Here is a 17,983-nt window from a genome sequence, read left to right on the forward strand (position 1 = left end):
AAGGTATCAATTCAAGTATAGTAAATTGAGAAATTCTTGATTGAGGTATACCGGTAGAGTGGATGTAGGCAATTGGGATCAAACCACTATAAATAGAATTGTACAAGCTTTTCTTCCCTTTCGTCATTATTTAGAAAAGTTTACAAATAATTTTAAAATATCAATTCACCTCCTTTTAATATTTTCGAGTCTAACTATGAGTTATTAAATTCAAACAACTAATTAAATATTTAATTAAAGAACTTAATAGTTTTTTAAATTGATATTTTTAATTTTACTAATTAAATATTATTTTCATTTAATAGAATATGATTAATAAATTTTTCACTTGATAATTAAACATCTTATTAAAATAATATTTTAATTAAGATAATTTTTTTAATAAATTATAGTTAATAGGGTTTTGCAGGATTAATAATTCTTGACATTGCCGCCGTCATCGTGATTCCAAGTTTCAGTTCCGTCAGCGCATTATTGAAAGCTCCTCTGAGGGCTTTGTTTCTCCGAACCATGATGCGTCGTACACAACCGCTGCACCGTCGATTAGTGATCGGACTCCTCCATCAAAACAACACTTTCCGATCTTTCGCCAGTGTTGACCTTTCCACCGTTGATCCTTCCTCCCCACTCCTCCAGTACTACACCGTTACACCCCCAATTAAACCTTGGCCACAACGCCTCCATCCAAAGCGCCTCGTTTCCATGATCAATCGCCAACAAAACCTCGATCTCGCCCTCCAAATCTTCCTCTACGCTGGCAAGTTCCACCCCAACTTTTGCCATAATTTCGACACCTACCAATCCATCATCCAAAAACTCTCTCGTGCACGTGCCTTCGAACCCATGGAATCCCTCATATCTCAGCTCCAAAATTCCCAAATCAAATGCGGCGAAAATCTTTTTATCACTGTTATCCGAAATTACGGCCTCGCTTCCCTCCCAAAATTGGCTGTAAAAACCTTTCTGCGGATTGAAAACTTCAACGTGCAACGATCTGTTCGATCATTAAACACTTTGTTAAACGTTTTGATTCAAAACAAACGGTACGATTTGGTTCACTTAATGTTCAAAAGCAGCAAAACAAAATTTAACGTGATACCGAATGTTTTTACTGGCAATATCTTGATCAAAGCTCTTTGTCAGAAAAAAGACGTCGAAGCCGCATATAAAGTGCTTGATGAAATGCCTGCGATGGGAATGGTACCAAATTTGGTTACTTACACGACAATTCTCGGTGGATATTTGGCGAGGGGCGATATGCGAAACGGGAAGAGGGTTTTTCAGGAGTTACTAGACAGAGGGTGGATTCCAGATGCAACGACGTATACGGTTTTAATGGACGGGTATTGTAAAATGGGAAAGTTCAATGAAGCTGTTAAAGTGATGGATGAAATGGAGGAAAATGGTGTTGCTCCAAATGAGGTTACTTATGGAGTTATGATTGAGGCCTTCTGTAAAGAGAAGAAATCCGGGGAAGCGCTTAACATGTTCGACGATATGCTTCAGAGAAAGTATATCCCCAGTTCTTCGCTTTCTTGTAAAGTAATTGATCTGTTGTGTGAAGAAGGCAGAGTGGAGGAAGGTTGTTACTTGTGGAAGAAGATGTTGAAAAATGATTGTTTGCCGGATAATGCAATATTGAGTACATTGATTCATTGGCTTTGTAAGGAAGGGAAAGTTTGGGAGGCTAGGAAAATATTTGATGAGTTCGAGAAAGGTTCAGTTCCAAGTTTATTGACGTATAACACTTTAATTAATGGCATGTGTGAGAAAGGAGAATTGAGTGAGGCGGGGAAGTTGTGGGATGATATGGTGGAAAAAGGATGTAATCCAAATGTGTTCACCTACAATATATTGATTAAAGGATTTTGTAAGATTGGTAATGCGACGGAGGGGATTAGAATTCTGGAGGAAATGCTGGATAAAGGCTGTTTGCCAAATAAAGCAACATACAATATATTGATTGAAGTGCTTCAGGGTATGGGAAAGGAAGGTGAAGTTGAGAAAGTTGTTTCAATGGCTATGTCAAGTGGGAGAGTTGATAGGAGTTCTTGGGATCTATTTTTAACCAAGATTGTTGGCAAGCTGAATAATGGGGTTGATCTTCTTCATCAGTTGTTGGAGAGTGCTAACTAAAGGATCAATGTCTTTAAGAATCTCAGATTTTTAATGTTGTTTGGAAATCAACTACATCATTAAGTTTATTTGGGTTAGACAACTGTTTAAAGGAGATGAAACAACGATTGGGAGTGTTTTATGAACAATTGCAACATTGGTCATGAATTGCTTTGTAACTCTCTCTATGGTGTAGGTCATCATGCATGCGGAAGTTAAAGAACATGGGGAACATTCCCTTAGCCAATTCATTAAAACCGAGTCAAAGTAAGGATTTTAGAGGCGACTGAGACGTCTGAATAGGTGCATGCAAGTTTTCTGATGGTAAACATTGTGAAGTTCACAAAGACAATTCCAGTGAGAAGATTCCGTTTTTACTGGGATGGTAGGACAGATATTTAAATCTCACTTGGAGGGGGTGAAGACTGGACGATTTAACTTGAAAGAATGTTGCCTTGCCTCAGTCAATAGGTGGTCCTTGGGCAGCACTGGGGTCTGGAGTGGTAAGTACTCTAGTGGACAATTTTGTTGCCACTAATGTATACAGCTAGTGGGAAACAAGCTGTCTGGTCCAAACAAGAGAAACTTTCTACTTGCCATATGCTTTAGTAGTTGTAGATTTTAAATTAAAAATCAAGCCTTGTGTCTTTTGACTTTCGTCAAGTAGATATAGTAAGTAGATTTGAGTCTGTAAACCTTTAAATGTTCACGTGGGTTAAAGAAAAATAAAGAACAAAAGGCAAACTCTGCAAACATATAATTATTCCTTTTTTTCACAATAAAGGAGAGGGAAAGCAAAGTTAATAAGATTATGTTTCAGAGGGTACCGGAGGTCATAGGATCTACGCGTATAAGTTTACGCTTTACTCGATAACGACTTGAGCTTTGGATCTCAAGTGCCGGAGGGTTTAGGTAAGGATTAATTGCACCAAACGCCGTCCAAAAGTTCTAACTAAATCACCAAAATATTATTACTGTATAGAATTAAATGTTGGTACAAATTTCAACACGTCCATTAAATTGAAAGCATGTGGTTTTTTTTTAAATGTAAAATTCAAAAATCTTACTCGCATAACTTTTTCAAACCAAATCTTAACTTTGTCAGTGTCGGCCTTTGAGCCGATTCCTGGTCATTGTTTCTGCAACATTATTTTTTATTTATTTTATTTTATTTTTAGTTTTAATCTTTTTGTCCACGTTATTGTGATTTTTGTTTTGCCTATTCTATTTTCTCTTAAAATAATATCAGTTTTAGCTTTAAAGTTTTAAGTTATGTTTTAACGTATATATGAGATTTGTCAAGTTAAGGGTGTTGTTAGATCTATTGAAAATCGTTTTTAGAGGGTTTTATCATGATAGAGCATAATGAAGTTTTTGTAAAATTGGACGTTGAGATAAAGGAGAAAGATATGCCATTTGAGCTTAGCTTTTTTGTGCATCATAGATGTGGTGAGTTTATTGGCAATGGTTTCTTAGTTAACGGGAATTAATCATTAAGTCGATCTAATGATGGCAGGTTAAGATGCAATTTTCAGCGATTTAATTAAGGTGATGCATCTCTGGTTTGTTTTTGAATTCTTTCAATGTTGCATTTACAGTCATTCTGTTTTTCTCCTCTTTTGGGATTATTCTAAAGAGAAGGCATTTGGGCATTGTTTGTAGTTTCTTATATATTGTTTTTACTATGTTGCATGTTTTTGGGTTCTTATTATTTATATAGTATTTTATTTAATAAATAAATAAATTCAAGTTATCTATGTGATGAATACAAACATGTTTATAATTTGACCCACGTATTTTAAATATATTAAATCTCATATTTGAGCTAATATTTAATATTTAAATTGACAACTAAATTGACAAAAAGGTTTAATTCATATAATATTCATATTTTAAAATTTTAATTAAAATAATTTAAAATCTAGGGTAGATAATGCAATTAGTCTCATAATAATTAACATGCTTTTGTTTGGTTACTAAACTATAAAAATTTTCAATTTTGCAACCAACATTATCATTTGGTTTTGTTTTGACCACCATTCATTATTAAATTGTTGATCATTTTTAATTGGTATAATAATATATTTAGTTCTCAACATTTACACATTCTATTAATTTGATCCTAATTCTAAATAATTCAAATAAATTAGCCCTTCATAATTACAAATTCTATCACTTAAGTCCTCAAAAACATGAGATTAAAAGCAAACCAAGGAATAAAAGATTCTAACACATCAACATTTCTCATTTAACCACAAAAAATTCTTCGACAACCACTGTCATCGACGCCACAATTCCCAAATGCCCAGGTCAAGAATTTATACAAATTCTTCATTGAAACAAAGCTCTTTGATTAATGGTGTCAAATTAGCGATTTTCAACTTACTAGCTCATAAATTTGAGGGAAAGAAATACGATAGGCGACGACAGCTGGAATTGTAACTGGGTATTAAGAATTCAAAAAAGACGATGAATTTCCACCGAACATGATCCATGTAATTTGTTGCAGTTGGATTTAGAAAACGGAGAAGTAGAGAAACAAAAAGGCAAAGAGAAGAGAAAGAGAGAATTGGAAATTAACAAACTTATTTCACTCAATCAATAAAATGCCCATAATCGTTCCTCCCTTTAAGCTACTAAAAGATGAAACCAAGTAACAGCTAAGTTGGTTACAACAACTGTTAATAGATAGCAAGTATAAAGATCAAAACTCATTGTTTAATTAAATCAATACGTATCGTTTAACTAAAGACCCGAACACACCTTTTAAACTAACTAACCCTTCCCTCCCCAATAATTAATCCTAGCAACAGTAACAAACAGAAATACAAATCTTTTAACAGAATTTCAAACCTTCACGTAACAATTACCCCCTGCAAAAGATCCTTGTCCTCAAGGATCAAAAGTGGGAAATTTCTGCTGTAGGCCCTCTAACTTCTCCCATGTTGAATCTTCTGGAAAGGTATTGGCCCACTCGACAAGAACCTTGGTGACAATGTGATTTCATTGCTTAACCATGAGTCTGACAATTATGCAAATTGACTCTTTAGCAAAAGCCCCATCAGTCTTTATTAAGGGCAAGTAAGGTTGACAAGGTGCTTTGCCAACGTGTTTTTTTAATTGTGACACATGGAATGTTGGATGGATGCGAGATCCAAGTGGCACCTTCAATCGATAGGTGACCTCCCCTACATTGGCCACCACAACAAATGGCCCCCAAAACTTACAAACAGGCTTTTGATTGGAGACCCTTCTCACTTGACTTTGAGTATAAATGTTGCGATAATCTAAAGCATTGCCCTCCAAGTGTAATATCACCATCCTTACCTTAGCATAGTCATCTATTCCCTTAGCCTCAAAGTGTAACAACTCGTTTTTAGTGATATAAAAAATAATAATTTCGGGACCACAATTTTGATGAGCGAGTTATTATTTTATTATTATTTTAATGTTTACGAGATTATATTAAGGTCGTATTGAAAATTCATTAAGAAATTTTGATGTTTGCATGATTAATTACATAAAAGGACTAAATCATAAAAGTGTAAAAGTTGAGTTCTGTTAGTTAAAGGGGTCAAATGGCTATGGAAATGAAAGCAAAAAGACTTGAATGGTAAATATACCATTAATGAGTTAGTGGATATTTATGGATAGATTTTATTAAAAATTTAATGGTTTTAAAAGGTTAATTAAGTAAATTAATAATTAAGTTAAGATATTCGTTAATTAAAATATGAGAAAAACTATCATCTTTCTCATTTTATCTTTTCTAACCTAAAACACCATTAAAGAAAGCTTGGAGCATTCGGTTAGCTTTGTCTTAGTGCATGGTACGTGTTTTTCATCCCGTTTCTAATGATTTTTATGATTTTGAGATTGTTTTAGCTTAACCTAGCTAACCCGGGGGTTAGTTTGCAAAAAAATTAAAGGTTGAGGGAATTTTCATGAATGTTTTTGAGTTTTTTTTATGTTAGTTGATAGATTATGAATCCTTATTGTAAAATAAACAAGTTTTATTAAATGATTTTTGAGGAATTTTGGAATTAGGGATTAAATTGTTAAAAGTGTAAATCAATAGGTTTTATTGTGAAATGGTGGTAAATATGGGTTGTTTCAAGGTCCCTTGCATCTATGGTTAACATGAATTTAGGTTTAAATGGTTAGATTTTAAGTTATGAGCTTAAAGACTAAACTGTGAAAAGTTAAAATGTTAGGGGAAAATTGGTAATTTTACATAAATATGAAATATGGATTAAATTGAATTCTAGAAGTACTTAATTGATTGAAATTATCTATTTAAATCAAGATAAACTATGTTCGAATTTAGATCAAGAAAAAGCTAAAGCTTCAGATTAGTTCGACTTTTTTACTACGCCCTTAATTATCGAGGTAAGTTCGTATGAATTGTATTCGTTTTAATGTTAATTAAATTTGAATATTTGTTATGTTGTTGAGATATAAATGAATTGAATTGTAAATGTATCAATGTTATAAGGAATTGACGAATAATTAGTCTCGGTTAAACCTTAGGAATTCTTAGGATACAAATGACATGTCATTAGAGATTTCATGTTTCGGGTGCTGGTCTTTAATGTCCTACTTGTAACAGCCCGTTTTTGGGTCAAATTGAAACAGTGGTTTTGGGACCACGAATCCGAAATATAAATATTTATTTTTATTATTTCTTTAAGGTCTACAGTATGATTGAATGATTGTGTGAAAACTTCGTTAAGAAATTTTATCGATAGAGTGTCCAATTTGACTGATAGGACTAAATTGCAATAGATGCAAAATATGTGTTCTAGAATTTAGAGGTTTCTAATTGCTATGAAATTTTAAATTGGAGGTCCTTAAATGGTAATTAGACCATTATACTTTAAGTTGGACAAAAATGGATATGGTTAGATAAAATTTCAAAGTTTTAAGTGAAGGGCATTTTGGTCATTTGGTTAATAAAGACAAAAATAACTAAAATAAAAGATGTTCATCTTCATCAAATTAGTCCCTTAGCCAAAATTCCAAGGGTCTCCATAGCTAGGGTTTTGCCAAGCTTTCAAGCTCGATTGTAAGTTCGTTCTTGCCCCGTTTATAATGATTTTTATGTTTTTGAAGTTGTCTCAACCTAATCTAGCTATTTCAAGGACTAATTTGAAAGAAAATCAAAGTATAAAATTTTACCCATGTTGAATAGTTGTGCACTTTGATGTCTAATGGTAGAAAATGTATGTTTGATGTTAGGTGAACAACATTTACCAAGTGATTTTTTATGAAAATGTCAAATAGGGGCCTATTTGTAAAAGTTATAAAATGTGTGTAAAAATGTGAATAAATAAAAAATGTGGGCTGATATGAGTACTAATAATATTCGGTTAGGCTTGGGTAATAAAGAAATCGAATGAAAATCATTTTACGAGCCTAGGGACTAAAATGTAAAAAGTTGAAAAGTTAGAGGCAAAAATATAATTTTTTCCATAAGGCGTTTTTGGGATTAAATTGAATAACGTGATGATTGAATGAGTTAAATGTGGCACTATAGATCAAGAAAATACGAGGTTCTGACCTAAACTGAGGAAAGAACAAAGTCGTGGACTAAATCGAACTATTAGCCATTTTGTACCGAGGTAAGTTCATATGTTAAAGTTAAGTTTTATAATAATTGCATTTAAATGCTTTAATATTGCATGAATTGCATGTTTGATTATGTGAATGAGTATATCTTTACGAACAAGTTCGACGACGAATCGACAAGCAAGAAATCCCGTTTGAACCTTAGGAATAGGGTAGGATACAAGTGATATGTCACTAGGGTCATTATGTGTTATGCGTTTATGTGATAAGGGTGTTGGTCTTGTACGTCTTATTGATGGCTGAGTATATCGGCATATGTTGCGGATACTTGACAACTTGTGTGAGCAGCACCGTGTAGTTACGTCTTTACTGACAGCTTGTGTGAGCAGGCCCGTTGATAGCTAGAGAGCGAGCAACTGTGACACCCCTAATGTGACCCTAGTCGGAAAGTGGTTTCGGGACCACAAAACCGAGTCATAAAAATAATTAACCGTCATACTTGATGCTTATTATATGTATATATGCATGTGTGAAAATTTCATGTTTGAATTTTGTTAATTGAAAGTGAATTTTAGTAATAGGACTTATGTGTGACACTTTGAAATGTGATGGGTTAATCTATAAGGATCTATTAGTGCATGTTATGAAAATAATGGGTTTGCATGTCAAATTTCCACCTATGACAAGTAGTGGCCGGCCATGCTATGAGATGAAATGTATTATAAACATTTTATGTTAGTGTTTTATGTTAGAAATAATAAAATAAAGAACATGGGTAATAAAATAATAGTGGTTAGTAGGGGAGAAACAAAAAAATTAGCTAGGTTGCTCCTCCATTGCCGTGACTTGAGGGAGGAAGAAGAAAGTTTGGTTGCTTTAATTTTTGGCTTAGAAGATGGCTAGAAGGAGGAAAAACTATGATTTTAGCTAGTTAGGTAGCTGAAATTTCAAGTAACTCGGTAATCCATCGAAGAAGAGGAAGAGGGCTGCAACAAAAAGAAAAATGGAGACAGTTTGCATGTTGAAGGAAACTAAGGATTTAGCTTGTTTAAGAGTTGTATCCTAAGTTGGTAAGTTTTCTAAGCTCCCCTCTATCTTTAACTTTGTTGTAAAGAAAAATGATGATGGATTGTGGTTGGAAGGCATGGATGCGGGTGGTAGAAAAGAAAAGCTCTTTGATTAGTTGTAAAAATTACTACTGTCCAATTTTGTGCCTTCGTTATGCTGTCCAAAATTTGAACAAATTAATGGTTCTATTTTCATGCCGATTAGGGGTTGATAAATTGAGTCTAATAGGTAAAATATTATGTTATTCTTACTAAGTTTCAGTTGTTAGTAGTGACGTAACAATGTGACAATTAAATGCATAAATGATTGCTGGAAACTCCAGCTTGAAAACAAATTGTTCCAGCATGTAAATGCTGATTTGAATGTGCTGTAATATGTGGAGGAATTGGTCTGCTGCATGTTTGAAATAAAAGAAAACAATGGTTGTTAAATAATGCTTGCTGTCCAGATTGAAATTATGCTAGAAGGTTGAACAATTGTTGTTCAAATGGAATTTTGGAGTGTTTAATGGACTCCATGTTGCTAAAATTTACATGAATAGAAATTTCTAAGCTTAAATTGTAAGAATTTGAGTTGTGTGGTTTAAATTGTCAAAGATGCATTTGGCAATTGATTATAATATGTTAAAGGGTGTAAAGTATTGATAGTTTTAAATGGTACATAGTTAAATGAAGATGGAAGCTTGATAAACTTTTATTTAGAATGTGAATTAGATATAAATTAAATAAGCATGAAATCGAATCATGGCATGTTTTATTAAATATGATACATATTGAAATCTATTGTTTTAGATGTAGATTAAATGATATGTGATTGCCAAATGTGATTGTTAAGTGAATAATATTAGTTAAGTACTTAAGCAAATCTATTGTTTTACTTAAGCTTAAGAGCAAAGAGGATCAAAGTCGGATAGGGAAAAAGAGAAAGTAAACGAATAGCCGTGGATATCTAGTCGTCGACCACTTCCGAGGTAAGTTTTAAGTGATTAAACATTGAGTAAATTCAATTATAATAGGACATGATGAGTTGATTTAATAAGATATGATGTGGCCATGATATATTCTAAGTTCAAATGGTAAGTTCTTAAGTGTTTGAGCTTGGGAATTTAAGGGTAATTTGAAATAGTCTGCTTAGGACAGCAGCAGTAACGTGACTTTAGAAAATCACCATAAATTTATGGATTTGAATTAGAGGCTGAATGAGACATGAAATTAAAGTTTAATGAGTCTAGTTTCTTATAAAAGAAACCGTGTAAGCAAAGGAATTTCCGATAATGAGATACTTAAAGTTGTGTGAGACAGCGCAGAATGACACTGTAATCCTCTGTTCTGTTTTTAGAAAATCATTATAAATTGTAAAAAAATGGTTATAAGATAAAATTTATATGCTTAGACTCCTTAATGAGTCTAGTTTCAAATGAAATCAAATACAACACATTTTGAATTCAGTAAAATGAGAAATTTGATTCGTAGTGAAGAGTGGTCAGATTAGTCAAACAGTGAAACAGGGGAAACTTTAAGAAAAATCTGGTATTGATTGGCCAAACCTAAAATTCTGGAAATTTTATGGATGGAATATATACGAGTCTATATTCAGGAAAAATTAACGGAAAGTGATTTGGAGTTTTGTAGCTCCAGTTATGAATAATTTAGTGACTATTGCTCAGGAAAAACAGCTTGTGCTGAATTTGAGATTATGTTGTGAACCTTGATAAACTTGTTTTAGTTGCTCATAAGCTATTGATTAAACCCATACTTGAATTCTAAATCGTGGTATTGTAAGTTTATGAGTATTCGAATATGAAATGATAGTAAGGCCTAATGGCCGATGTGATGAATGTGAAAGTGTATATATGTGATAAGGCCTAATGTCCGATGTGATGAATGTGAAAGTGTATATGTGTGATAAGGCCTAATAGCCGATGTGATGAATGTGAAAGTGTATATGTGTGATAAGGCCTAATAGCCGATGTGATGAATGTGAAAGTGTATATATGTGATAAGGCCTAATGGCCGATGTGTGAATGTGAAAGTGTATATATGTGACAGGGCCGAGTGGCCAACGTGATGGATGCGAAAGTGCATAAATGTGATAAGTCCCGAAGGGCATTTGTGTCAGTACTATATCCGGGTTAAAACCCCGCAGGCTTTATGCGAGAATATTATCACTGATTAATGTCCGTAAGCTTCGTGCTCGTACTATATCCGAGCTCTAAAGACCCGATGACTACGTGTGGGAATTTTGTCCGGGTAAGACCCGATAACTTCGTGTGGAGATTATGTCCGGGTAAGACTTCGTAATAAGAATTGCTTATAAATATATTCAATGCGAAAGGTTAAACAGGTATGTACTCCAAGTTTATATGTGAGCTTGATTTGCACTAAATCATAAGGTAGTTATGTGATGCATACGAGAGCAATCTATGAGACTATTCCTATGATTATGTGACATCGGATCAGTGTGAGAGGTGATGTGAAATCATACAATATATCTATGTCACATGAGCTCACTTTTATGTGAAAGTTTATCTGCCTATTGTATATGATGAGATGTGCATATTCGGTAAAGGGATGGTATGCCCGAAGGAAGAGTGAAATAAAAATACGAACAACTATGTTATAATTTGATTGTTATCTATTGACACTGCTTAAAACTTACTAAGCATTGTAATGCTTACTCCGTTTACTCTGTTTCCTCTATTTTATAGATCTCATTGCGAAGCTACAGGCTCGGGGATCGTCAGCAACTAGTCACACTATCACTATCCACTGTTTGGTACTGCTATGTTTTGGATTATCTTATGGCATGTATAAAATAGACTAGTGGCGGAAGAATATTTTGGTTAATGTATATAGCCATGCGAAAATGGCTTATATATGTTTGAGCATAATGTTATAATCATTTGGTATGGAATGGTTAATTACTATCATAATTTGTGCTATTTATGCAAAAAGGGCTAGTTGAATCATGGAAACTATGAAATAGGTAAAGTCTACCTTAAAGGCAGATGCTGGCAGCAGCAGTGATGTAGATTTGGGAAAATCACTAAAAATAGTAGGATTGGAATTAAATAATGAATAAATTATGTAAACGAACCTTGATGAATCTATTTTCATAGGAAAGTAATGAAACGATCATATGGACAGTATGTTAAGAGATATTCAGGTTCTCGTGAGACAGGGCCAGAACGGTTTCTGGATTCCCTATTCCGACTTTGGAAATTCATTATAAATTAACCAGAGATAATTAGGAGTCATTCCATATATGTATAGATTCCTCTCTGAGTCTAGTTTCTATAGAAACAAACAGAATCAGTATTGAAGCCCTGTGCAGGGAGATATCCAAGTTGTAATGCGCAAAGGTCAGTGTAGTCGATCCCTGTAACATGGGAGACTTTTACTAATAAACTGTACTAATTGGCCCAACCAAAAATTCTAGAAAAAAATATGTAGATGGGCATATGAGTCTAGTTTCAGGGAAAATTTACAGAACTGGATTTCGAGTTTCAGAACTCAAGATATGATTTTTAAAGCGACTAGTACGCAGATTGGCAGCTTGTCTGGGAAATTTTTTTAAGTGGTTTGAAGTCTGTTAACACCTCGTGTTCGACTCCGGCGACGGCCTCGGGTTCGGGGTGTTACAGCAACTATGTGATATGAGACTTAGGTAGCTTTGGTTACATATGTGGCACTTAGTGTGCAAATTTCCAGAGTATATGACATTTTTATTCCGAGTGGTTCACAGGTATGTTAAAGATGAGAATATGTGTAAGTTCATTCCAAAATGGTTCAGGTATGTACGTAAAGCTCATGCTTATTAAATGCTTGAAATGATTAAAATGAGGTAAGTTTTGTGATGGAATGAATTATGACCATGAGACTATGGTAAATTTACATTTAATTATGTTACATTATTTGAACGTTATATGCATGGTAAGGTTGCTTATTTCTTGCATACGAGCTTACTAAGCTATATAGCTTGCTCCGTTTATTTTCCATGTTTTATAGTGTCGCCAAGCTAATTCGGGTCAGGGATCGTCGGAAATTCGAATCACACTATCAAACTCTCATTTTGGGTATTGATGATCTTAGTATTTTGAGAAGTATGGCATGTATAGGGACTTGGTTATTTTGTTATATGTGTCATTTGATTTGGCCAAATGTATTGGCTTGTATTTGTTAAAGGCTTGTTTTGGTATTTGGCCATATAAATTGGCTTAATTTGGCTAACATGGTTGTAAGCCTAAGTATATTCATATATGTGTCAATATCTTTGTTGATATGGTCATGGTATGCTTGGTGATTGATAGAAATGTGATGTAAGGTTTGAATGTGAAATGTTTGGTAATGTGATCTACTGATGAGATGATGAATATGTATACGAATAGGGCATAATAAATGTTGTGGGTAGGATATATGTTGATAATGTTTTGGCATGTGTTAGTCATAAATGTGGATGTTTTGGTTGCCTAAGTATGTCAAGAATTGTGCTATTGAATTGGTGTAAGTGTAGGTGTAAATGAGGGTGGCAAATGGCTTGGTAAATAGCCTTTATTTTGTTTACATGGGTAGACACACGGGCGTGTGTCTAAGCCATGTGTGACACACTGTTTGTCCCATGGGCATATGTTTTTGTAATATCTTGAAAATTTTTACAGTAAGATATTATCCTTGATATAGTAAAAAAAGGAAATAAAGTCACAAAAAGGGAAAATTCTGAGTTATGTCAACATTGGGAAGTATATTATGATATATTAATTCAAGAAAGGACCAAATTGTAAAAGTGAGAAAAGTTTTGTTGCACAAGAGTAAATACTCAAAATTTGAGGGGCTAAAGTGTAAATATGAAAAAATTGAAGGACTAATAGTGCAAATATTTTAAGGGTGGAATGATCTAGAAACTGACTAAATCATAATTTTACCAAATTATGTGATGATTCAATGATAGAATTTTAAAAAATCAAAAAGGGCAAAATGGTCAATTGGAAGAGAGAGAAATCTAGAAAGTAATGATGATGTTGATGAAATTTTATAATTATTAATTAGATAAATATTATTTTATTAATTTTTTAATAAGATATTTTATTATTTTATTATTATTTATTAAGTATAAAAGGAAGGAAAAATGAAGAATTTTCATCATCTTTTCCATGCAAACCAACGTGAGAAGAAGAGAGAAAGAAAGGAAGTTTTGCTTTCTTTACAATTTAGTCCTTTCACCAAAAATCCACCATTTTCACCTAGAAATCAAAAGAATTTCCATAGCTATCAAGAGAGAAAGATCACAAGGAGACTATGGGAAGCTAGAATATTAAGTTAGATTCAAGAAATAGAAGCTGGAGGAGAGAGAAAATCAAGTTAAAGATTGAAATCAATAGGACAAGTTAAGAACATCAAGATTTCAATATATTTTTAAGATTAATATTATTGAAAAAGCATGGAATTGATGTTAATGTAGAGTTTTCTTATATATGGTCTTATGTTCTTGATATGTTAGTGAAGAGAAAATAAGAGAAAGTAATGAGAAATAGTGTAGAGAAAGAAAATAAGTGTGTTATAAACATGGTAAATAAACATCTTGCACTAAAACAGTTTTGGCAATAGCAGTAGGCTAACTTTGAAAAATCACCATAAATTGTGGAAATCAAATTAGAGGATGAATAAAATATGGAATTAAATCTTATTGAGTCTAGTTTCTTATAGAAGAAACTATGTAAGAAATAAAATTGTGAATTGTGAGATATAATAAATTTAGTGAGAAAAGGTCAGAATGATTTCGTGTTCCCCTGTTCTAACTTTTAAAAATCATCAAAATTGAAGAAAAATAATTAAGGGCTTAAATTTATGTTTAAAATCCTTAACGAGTCTATTTTCAATAGAAATAATCGGGAACATCATCCAAATCTCGTACGATGAGATAATTAATTCTTAGTGAAGAAGGGTCGGAACTGTCAGACAGCAGAACAAGGGTAACTTTAAAGAATAAACTATACTTATTGGCTAAACCAAAAATTCTAAAAATTTTATGGTAAGAAGATATGTGAGTCTAGTTTCATGAAAAATTAGCGGATCTTAATTTAGAGTTCTTTATCTTAAGATAAAAATAATTTAGTGATTATGACACAGATGGATAGCTTTGAATATACATATAAGTCAATAGTGAAATTATAGACAATGTTACTTGTAAGCATGATATATACATCAAGAATGTGGAATGGAGAGGAGGAGGAGGAAAATATATATGAATATTCAGCTAGCATGGCTAATTTGCATGTTTTAGGCTCAAGGACTAAATTGAATAAAAGTAAAACTTTATGGGCAATTTTGTAAAAATTTCAGAAGTGATCAAATTGCATGAAATGGATTATCTTATTATTTAAATTAAAAAATTGAATAAAATTATTAATTTAGTTCAAGATCGGGTGAAAATATGTTTTAGGGATTAAATTGAAAAGTGTTGAAATTATGGAAAATTTTGTTATTTTATAGAATTCATGGGCTGTAATCAATATATAAGAATAATTAGGCTCGAAACAAGGATTAAATTACAAAAACTTTATTTTTCTGAGCCTAAGGATGAAATCATCATTAATCAAAAGTTCAGGGGTAAAGTGGTAATCTTACCTAGAGCATTAATTGAACGTATCAGAATATGAAATAAATAAAAATGATGATCAAATTTATTTATAAAGATCCGGGTTGCTCAAATATGAGACTTGAACGTGGAAAAGAAAAGTTTTCGAATTAGTGAAATTACAAACACGAACAAGCATCGAAGTAAGTTTGTGCAGCTTGAATTGAATTATTGAATGTTTGAATTGTATATTTATGTGACATGAATGTGAATTGAATGTTTAATGTATGTTTTGGGCTTCGAGGGCCCAATTGAAGGACGTTATGATTATTTTCAAATATATGAATAATAAATGATTCGGAATTATCTGAAAATGTTCAGTAAACTCCAGTAATGCCTCGTACCCCATTCCGGAAATGGATACGGGTAGGAGGTGTTACAGTTTTGGCAGTGTGTCCTCTGCACCTTAATTTTGAGAAATAGAATGCTCAAAATTGAGCACACCGGTAGAGACATGGTCGTGTGTCTCAGCTGTGTGGATAACATGGCCTTAGGCACGGGCGTGTGTCCTAGGCGTGTGAAGTCTACACCTATTTTATGAAAATTAATTTCGACATGGCCTAGCACACAGAAGTATGACTTGGCCATGTGACCTCAATTTGTTCATGGGTTACAAATCAGTAAGTTACACGGGGTTGGGACATAAGCGTGTGTAGCCACATGGGCTGCCCACTCGGGCGTGTCCCAAACCACACGAGCGTGTGACCTTTATTTAGGGAAAAAATTTTCTAAGTTTTGTAAAAATTTCTAAAGTTTTTGGTTTAGTACCGGACCACTTCCAATGCATGTTTTGGGCCTTTTAGGCTCGTGCTAGGGACTTTATGATTGAATGTGAATGGTTTTAATTTGGATGCAAATTTATGGCTCAAAATTGTATGATTGTTTGTGTGGTAAGTCTGATAATGCCTCGTACCCTGTTTCGGCATCGAATATGGGTAAGGGGTGTTACACTACCAATGGCTGAGGTCCTGCATTTGTTGCAGATCTCCACAGCTTGTGTGAGCAACATCATGTAGCTTACATTCTGACCCATAACTCGTGTGAGCAGGCCCGTTTCACAGCTCGTGTGAGCATTGATGTAAAGGAAAGGTTACGGTTATATGTAAAGGCACACTTTGTGTGAACTTTCCCTTGTATCCGATGTAATTCTAGATGGTTCAATGAGCATGAAAAGGGAACAGAATGGCAAGTATGCAAATGGGTTGAATCGTGACTTAATGGAAGGATTGATGAACTAAATGATGCTGTACATATGGAAATTTACATATGGTTGATTTCATTTATGTTATGGACAGAGATACTAACTTGTGAGTTGGTGATGTTGATTAGGCTTTGATAAGCTTATGGCATTGGTGTTGAAATTGTGTTTAATCTATGTATTGTATTATTGAAATGGTAAGTTATGTTTAAGTTTATACGAGCTTACTAAGCACTCGTTGCTTATGTAGTTTCTTTCCTTTGTTTTATAGATTATCGGAAGCTTGATTGGTTTGGAAACTACTCGGAGATCTATCACACTATCCAAAAGTCTTTTCGGTAGTTTTTGTAAATTTTGGCCAAGGTTAATAATGGAATGTATAGGATGTTTTGTAATGATGCTTTGATATGTTTATGTTTTGAAGATTATGTTTGGTTGGTGCACTTTAATGCTTACCAAAATTTTTCATTTTTGGTCACTTGTTAATGCTTGTAAATAAGACTCCTTTTTGGTATGTTTATAATGGCTTGACATTGGTCAATTGAAACATGATTTGGTAGATATTTAAACTAGGTTTTTTATGCTTGAAATAAGGCTATATTGACATGTTTAGGTAAATGATGTTTGGATCTAATTGTGGTGCCTTTGAATGACATATTGGTTAGGTGAATTAGGTTGTTTGAATTGACATGATTATGTGTATTTAAATGACGCTTTAGTCCCTTGAAAGTGTGCACAAATAGATTGGGTAGTTATGCATGAACTGGTTAGGAAATGACTTGTTTTTAGGTAAAATTTTGGGTCCACACGGCCCGAGACACGGGCTGTTACATGGCCGTGTGAGACATACGGCTTGGCGACATAGCCATGTGTCATTTGTAAGTTTCTTAGTATACAAGTCAATGAGTTACACGGCCTAGCACACGGCTTGGCACAAGAGTGTATGGGGCAACTTAGAAAGTTACACAGCGTGTGACACGGCTGTGTGACCTTACTCAGTGAGTTACACAGGTGAGGAAACAGGCTGGGACACAACCGTGTGTCCCTTGTTCAAAAGTTACACGGCCGTGTGACCCCTGTTTCCAATTTTTACAACTTTTTTCTAAACTTTCCATTTTGTTTCAAATTAGTCCCGAATTGCTTCTAAGCTATTTTTAGAGCCTCGAGGGCTCGATTTAGGGATGAAATATATGTGATTGAATGTTTTATGATATATTTAAATTAATGAATGTTATGATGTTTGAATATTTCTAATTGTACGATAATACTTTGTAACCCTAATTCAACGATGGAGGCAGGTTAGGGGTGTTACATTTATATGAAATGTATGTAATTGAATGGCTTATGATATATTTAAATTATTGAATGTTATGGTGTTTGAATATTTTTTTATTGTACGGT

At 33.5% G+C, this 17,983-nt stretch overlaps 1 protein-coding gene across 1 annotated transcript; it reads left to right on the forward strand.

The window, feature by feature from the left end:
• The first annotated feature begins 367 nt into the window (after positions 1-367).
• Positions 368-2,927, forward strand: LOC107952976 (pentatricopeptide repeat-containing protein At5g16420, mitochondrial). The gene has a single exon (XM_016888187.2). The coding sequence runs from the start codon at positions 511-513 to the stop codon at positions 2,134-2,136; it is 1,626 nt and encodes a 541-aa protein (XP_016743676.1). The 5' UTR covers positions 368-510; the 3' UTR covers positions 2,137-2,927.
• Positions 2,928-17,983: the final 15,056 nt, after the last annotated feature.

This window comes from Gossypium hirsutum, chromosome A07, assembly GCF_007990345.1.
Source record: "Gossypium hirsutum isolate 1008001.06 chromosome A07, Gossypium_hirsutum_v2.1, whole genome shotgun sequence".
Lineage (NCBI taxonomy): Eukaryota > Viridiplantae > Streptophyta > Magnoliopsida > Malvales > Malvaceae > Gossypium > Gossypium hirsutum.

Excerpts from the sequence above, each read along its gene's own strand:
- LOC107952976 (XM_016888187.2), top strand. The coding sequence starts at position 511 with ATGATGCGTCGTACACAACCGCTGCACCGTCGATTAGTGATCGGACTC.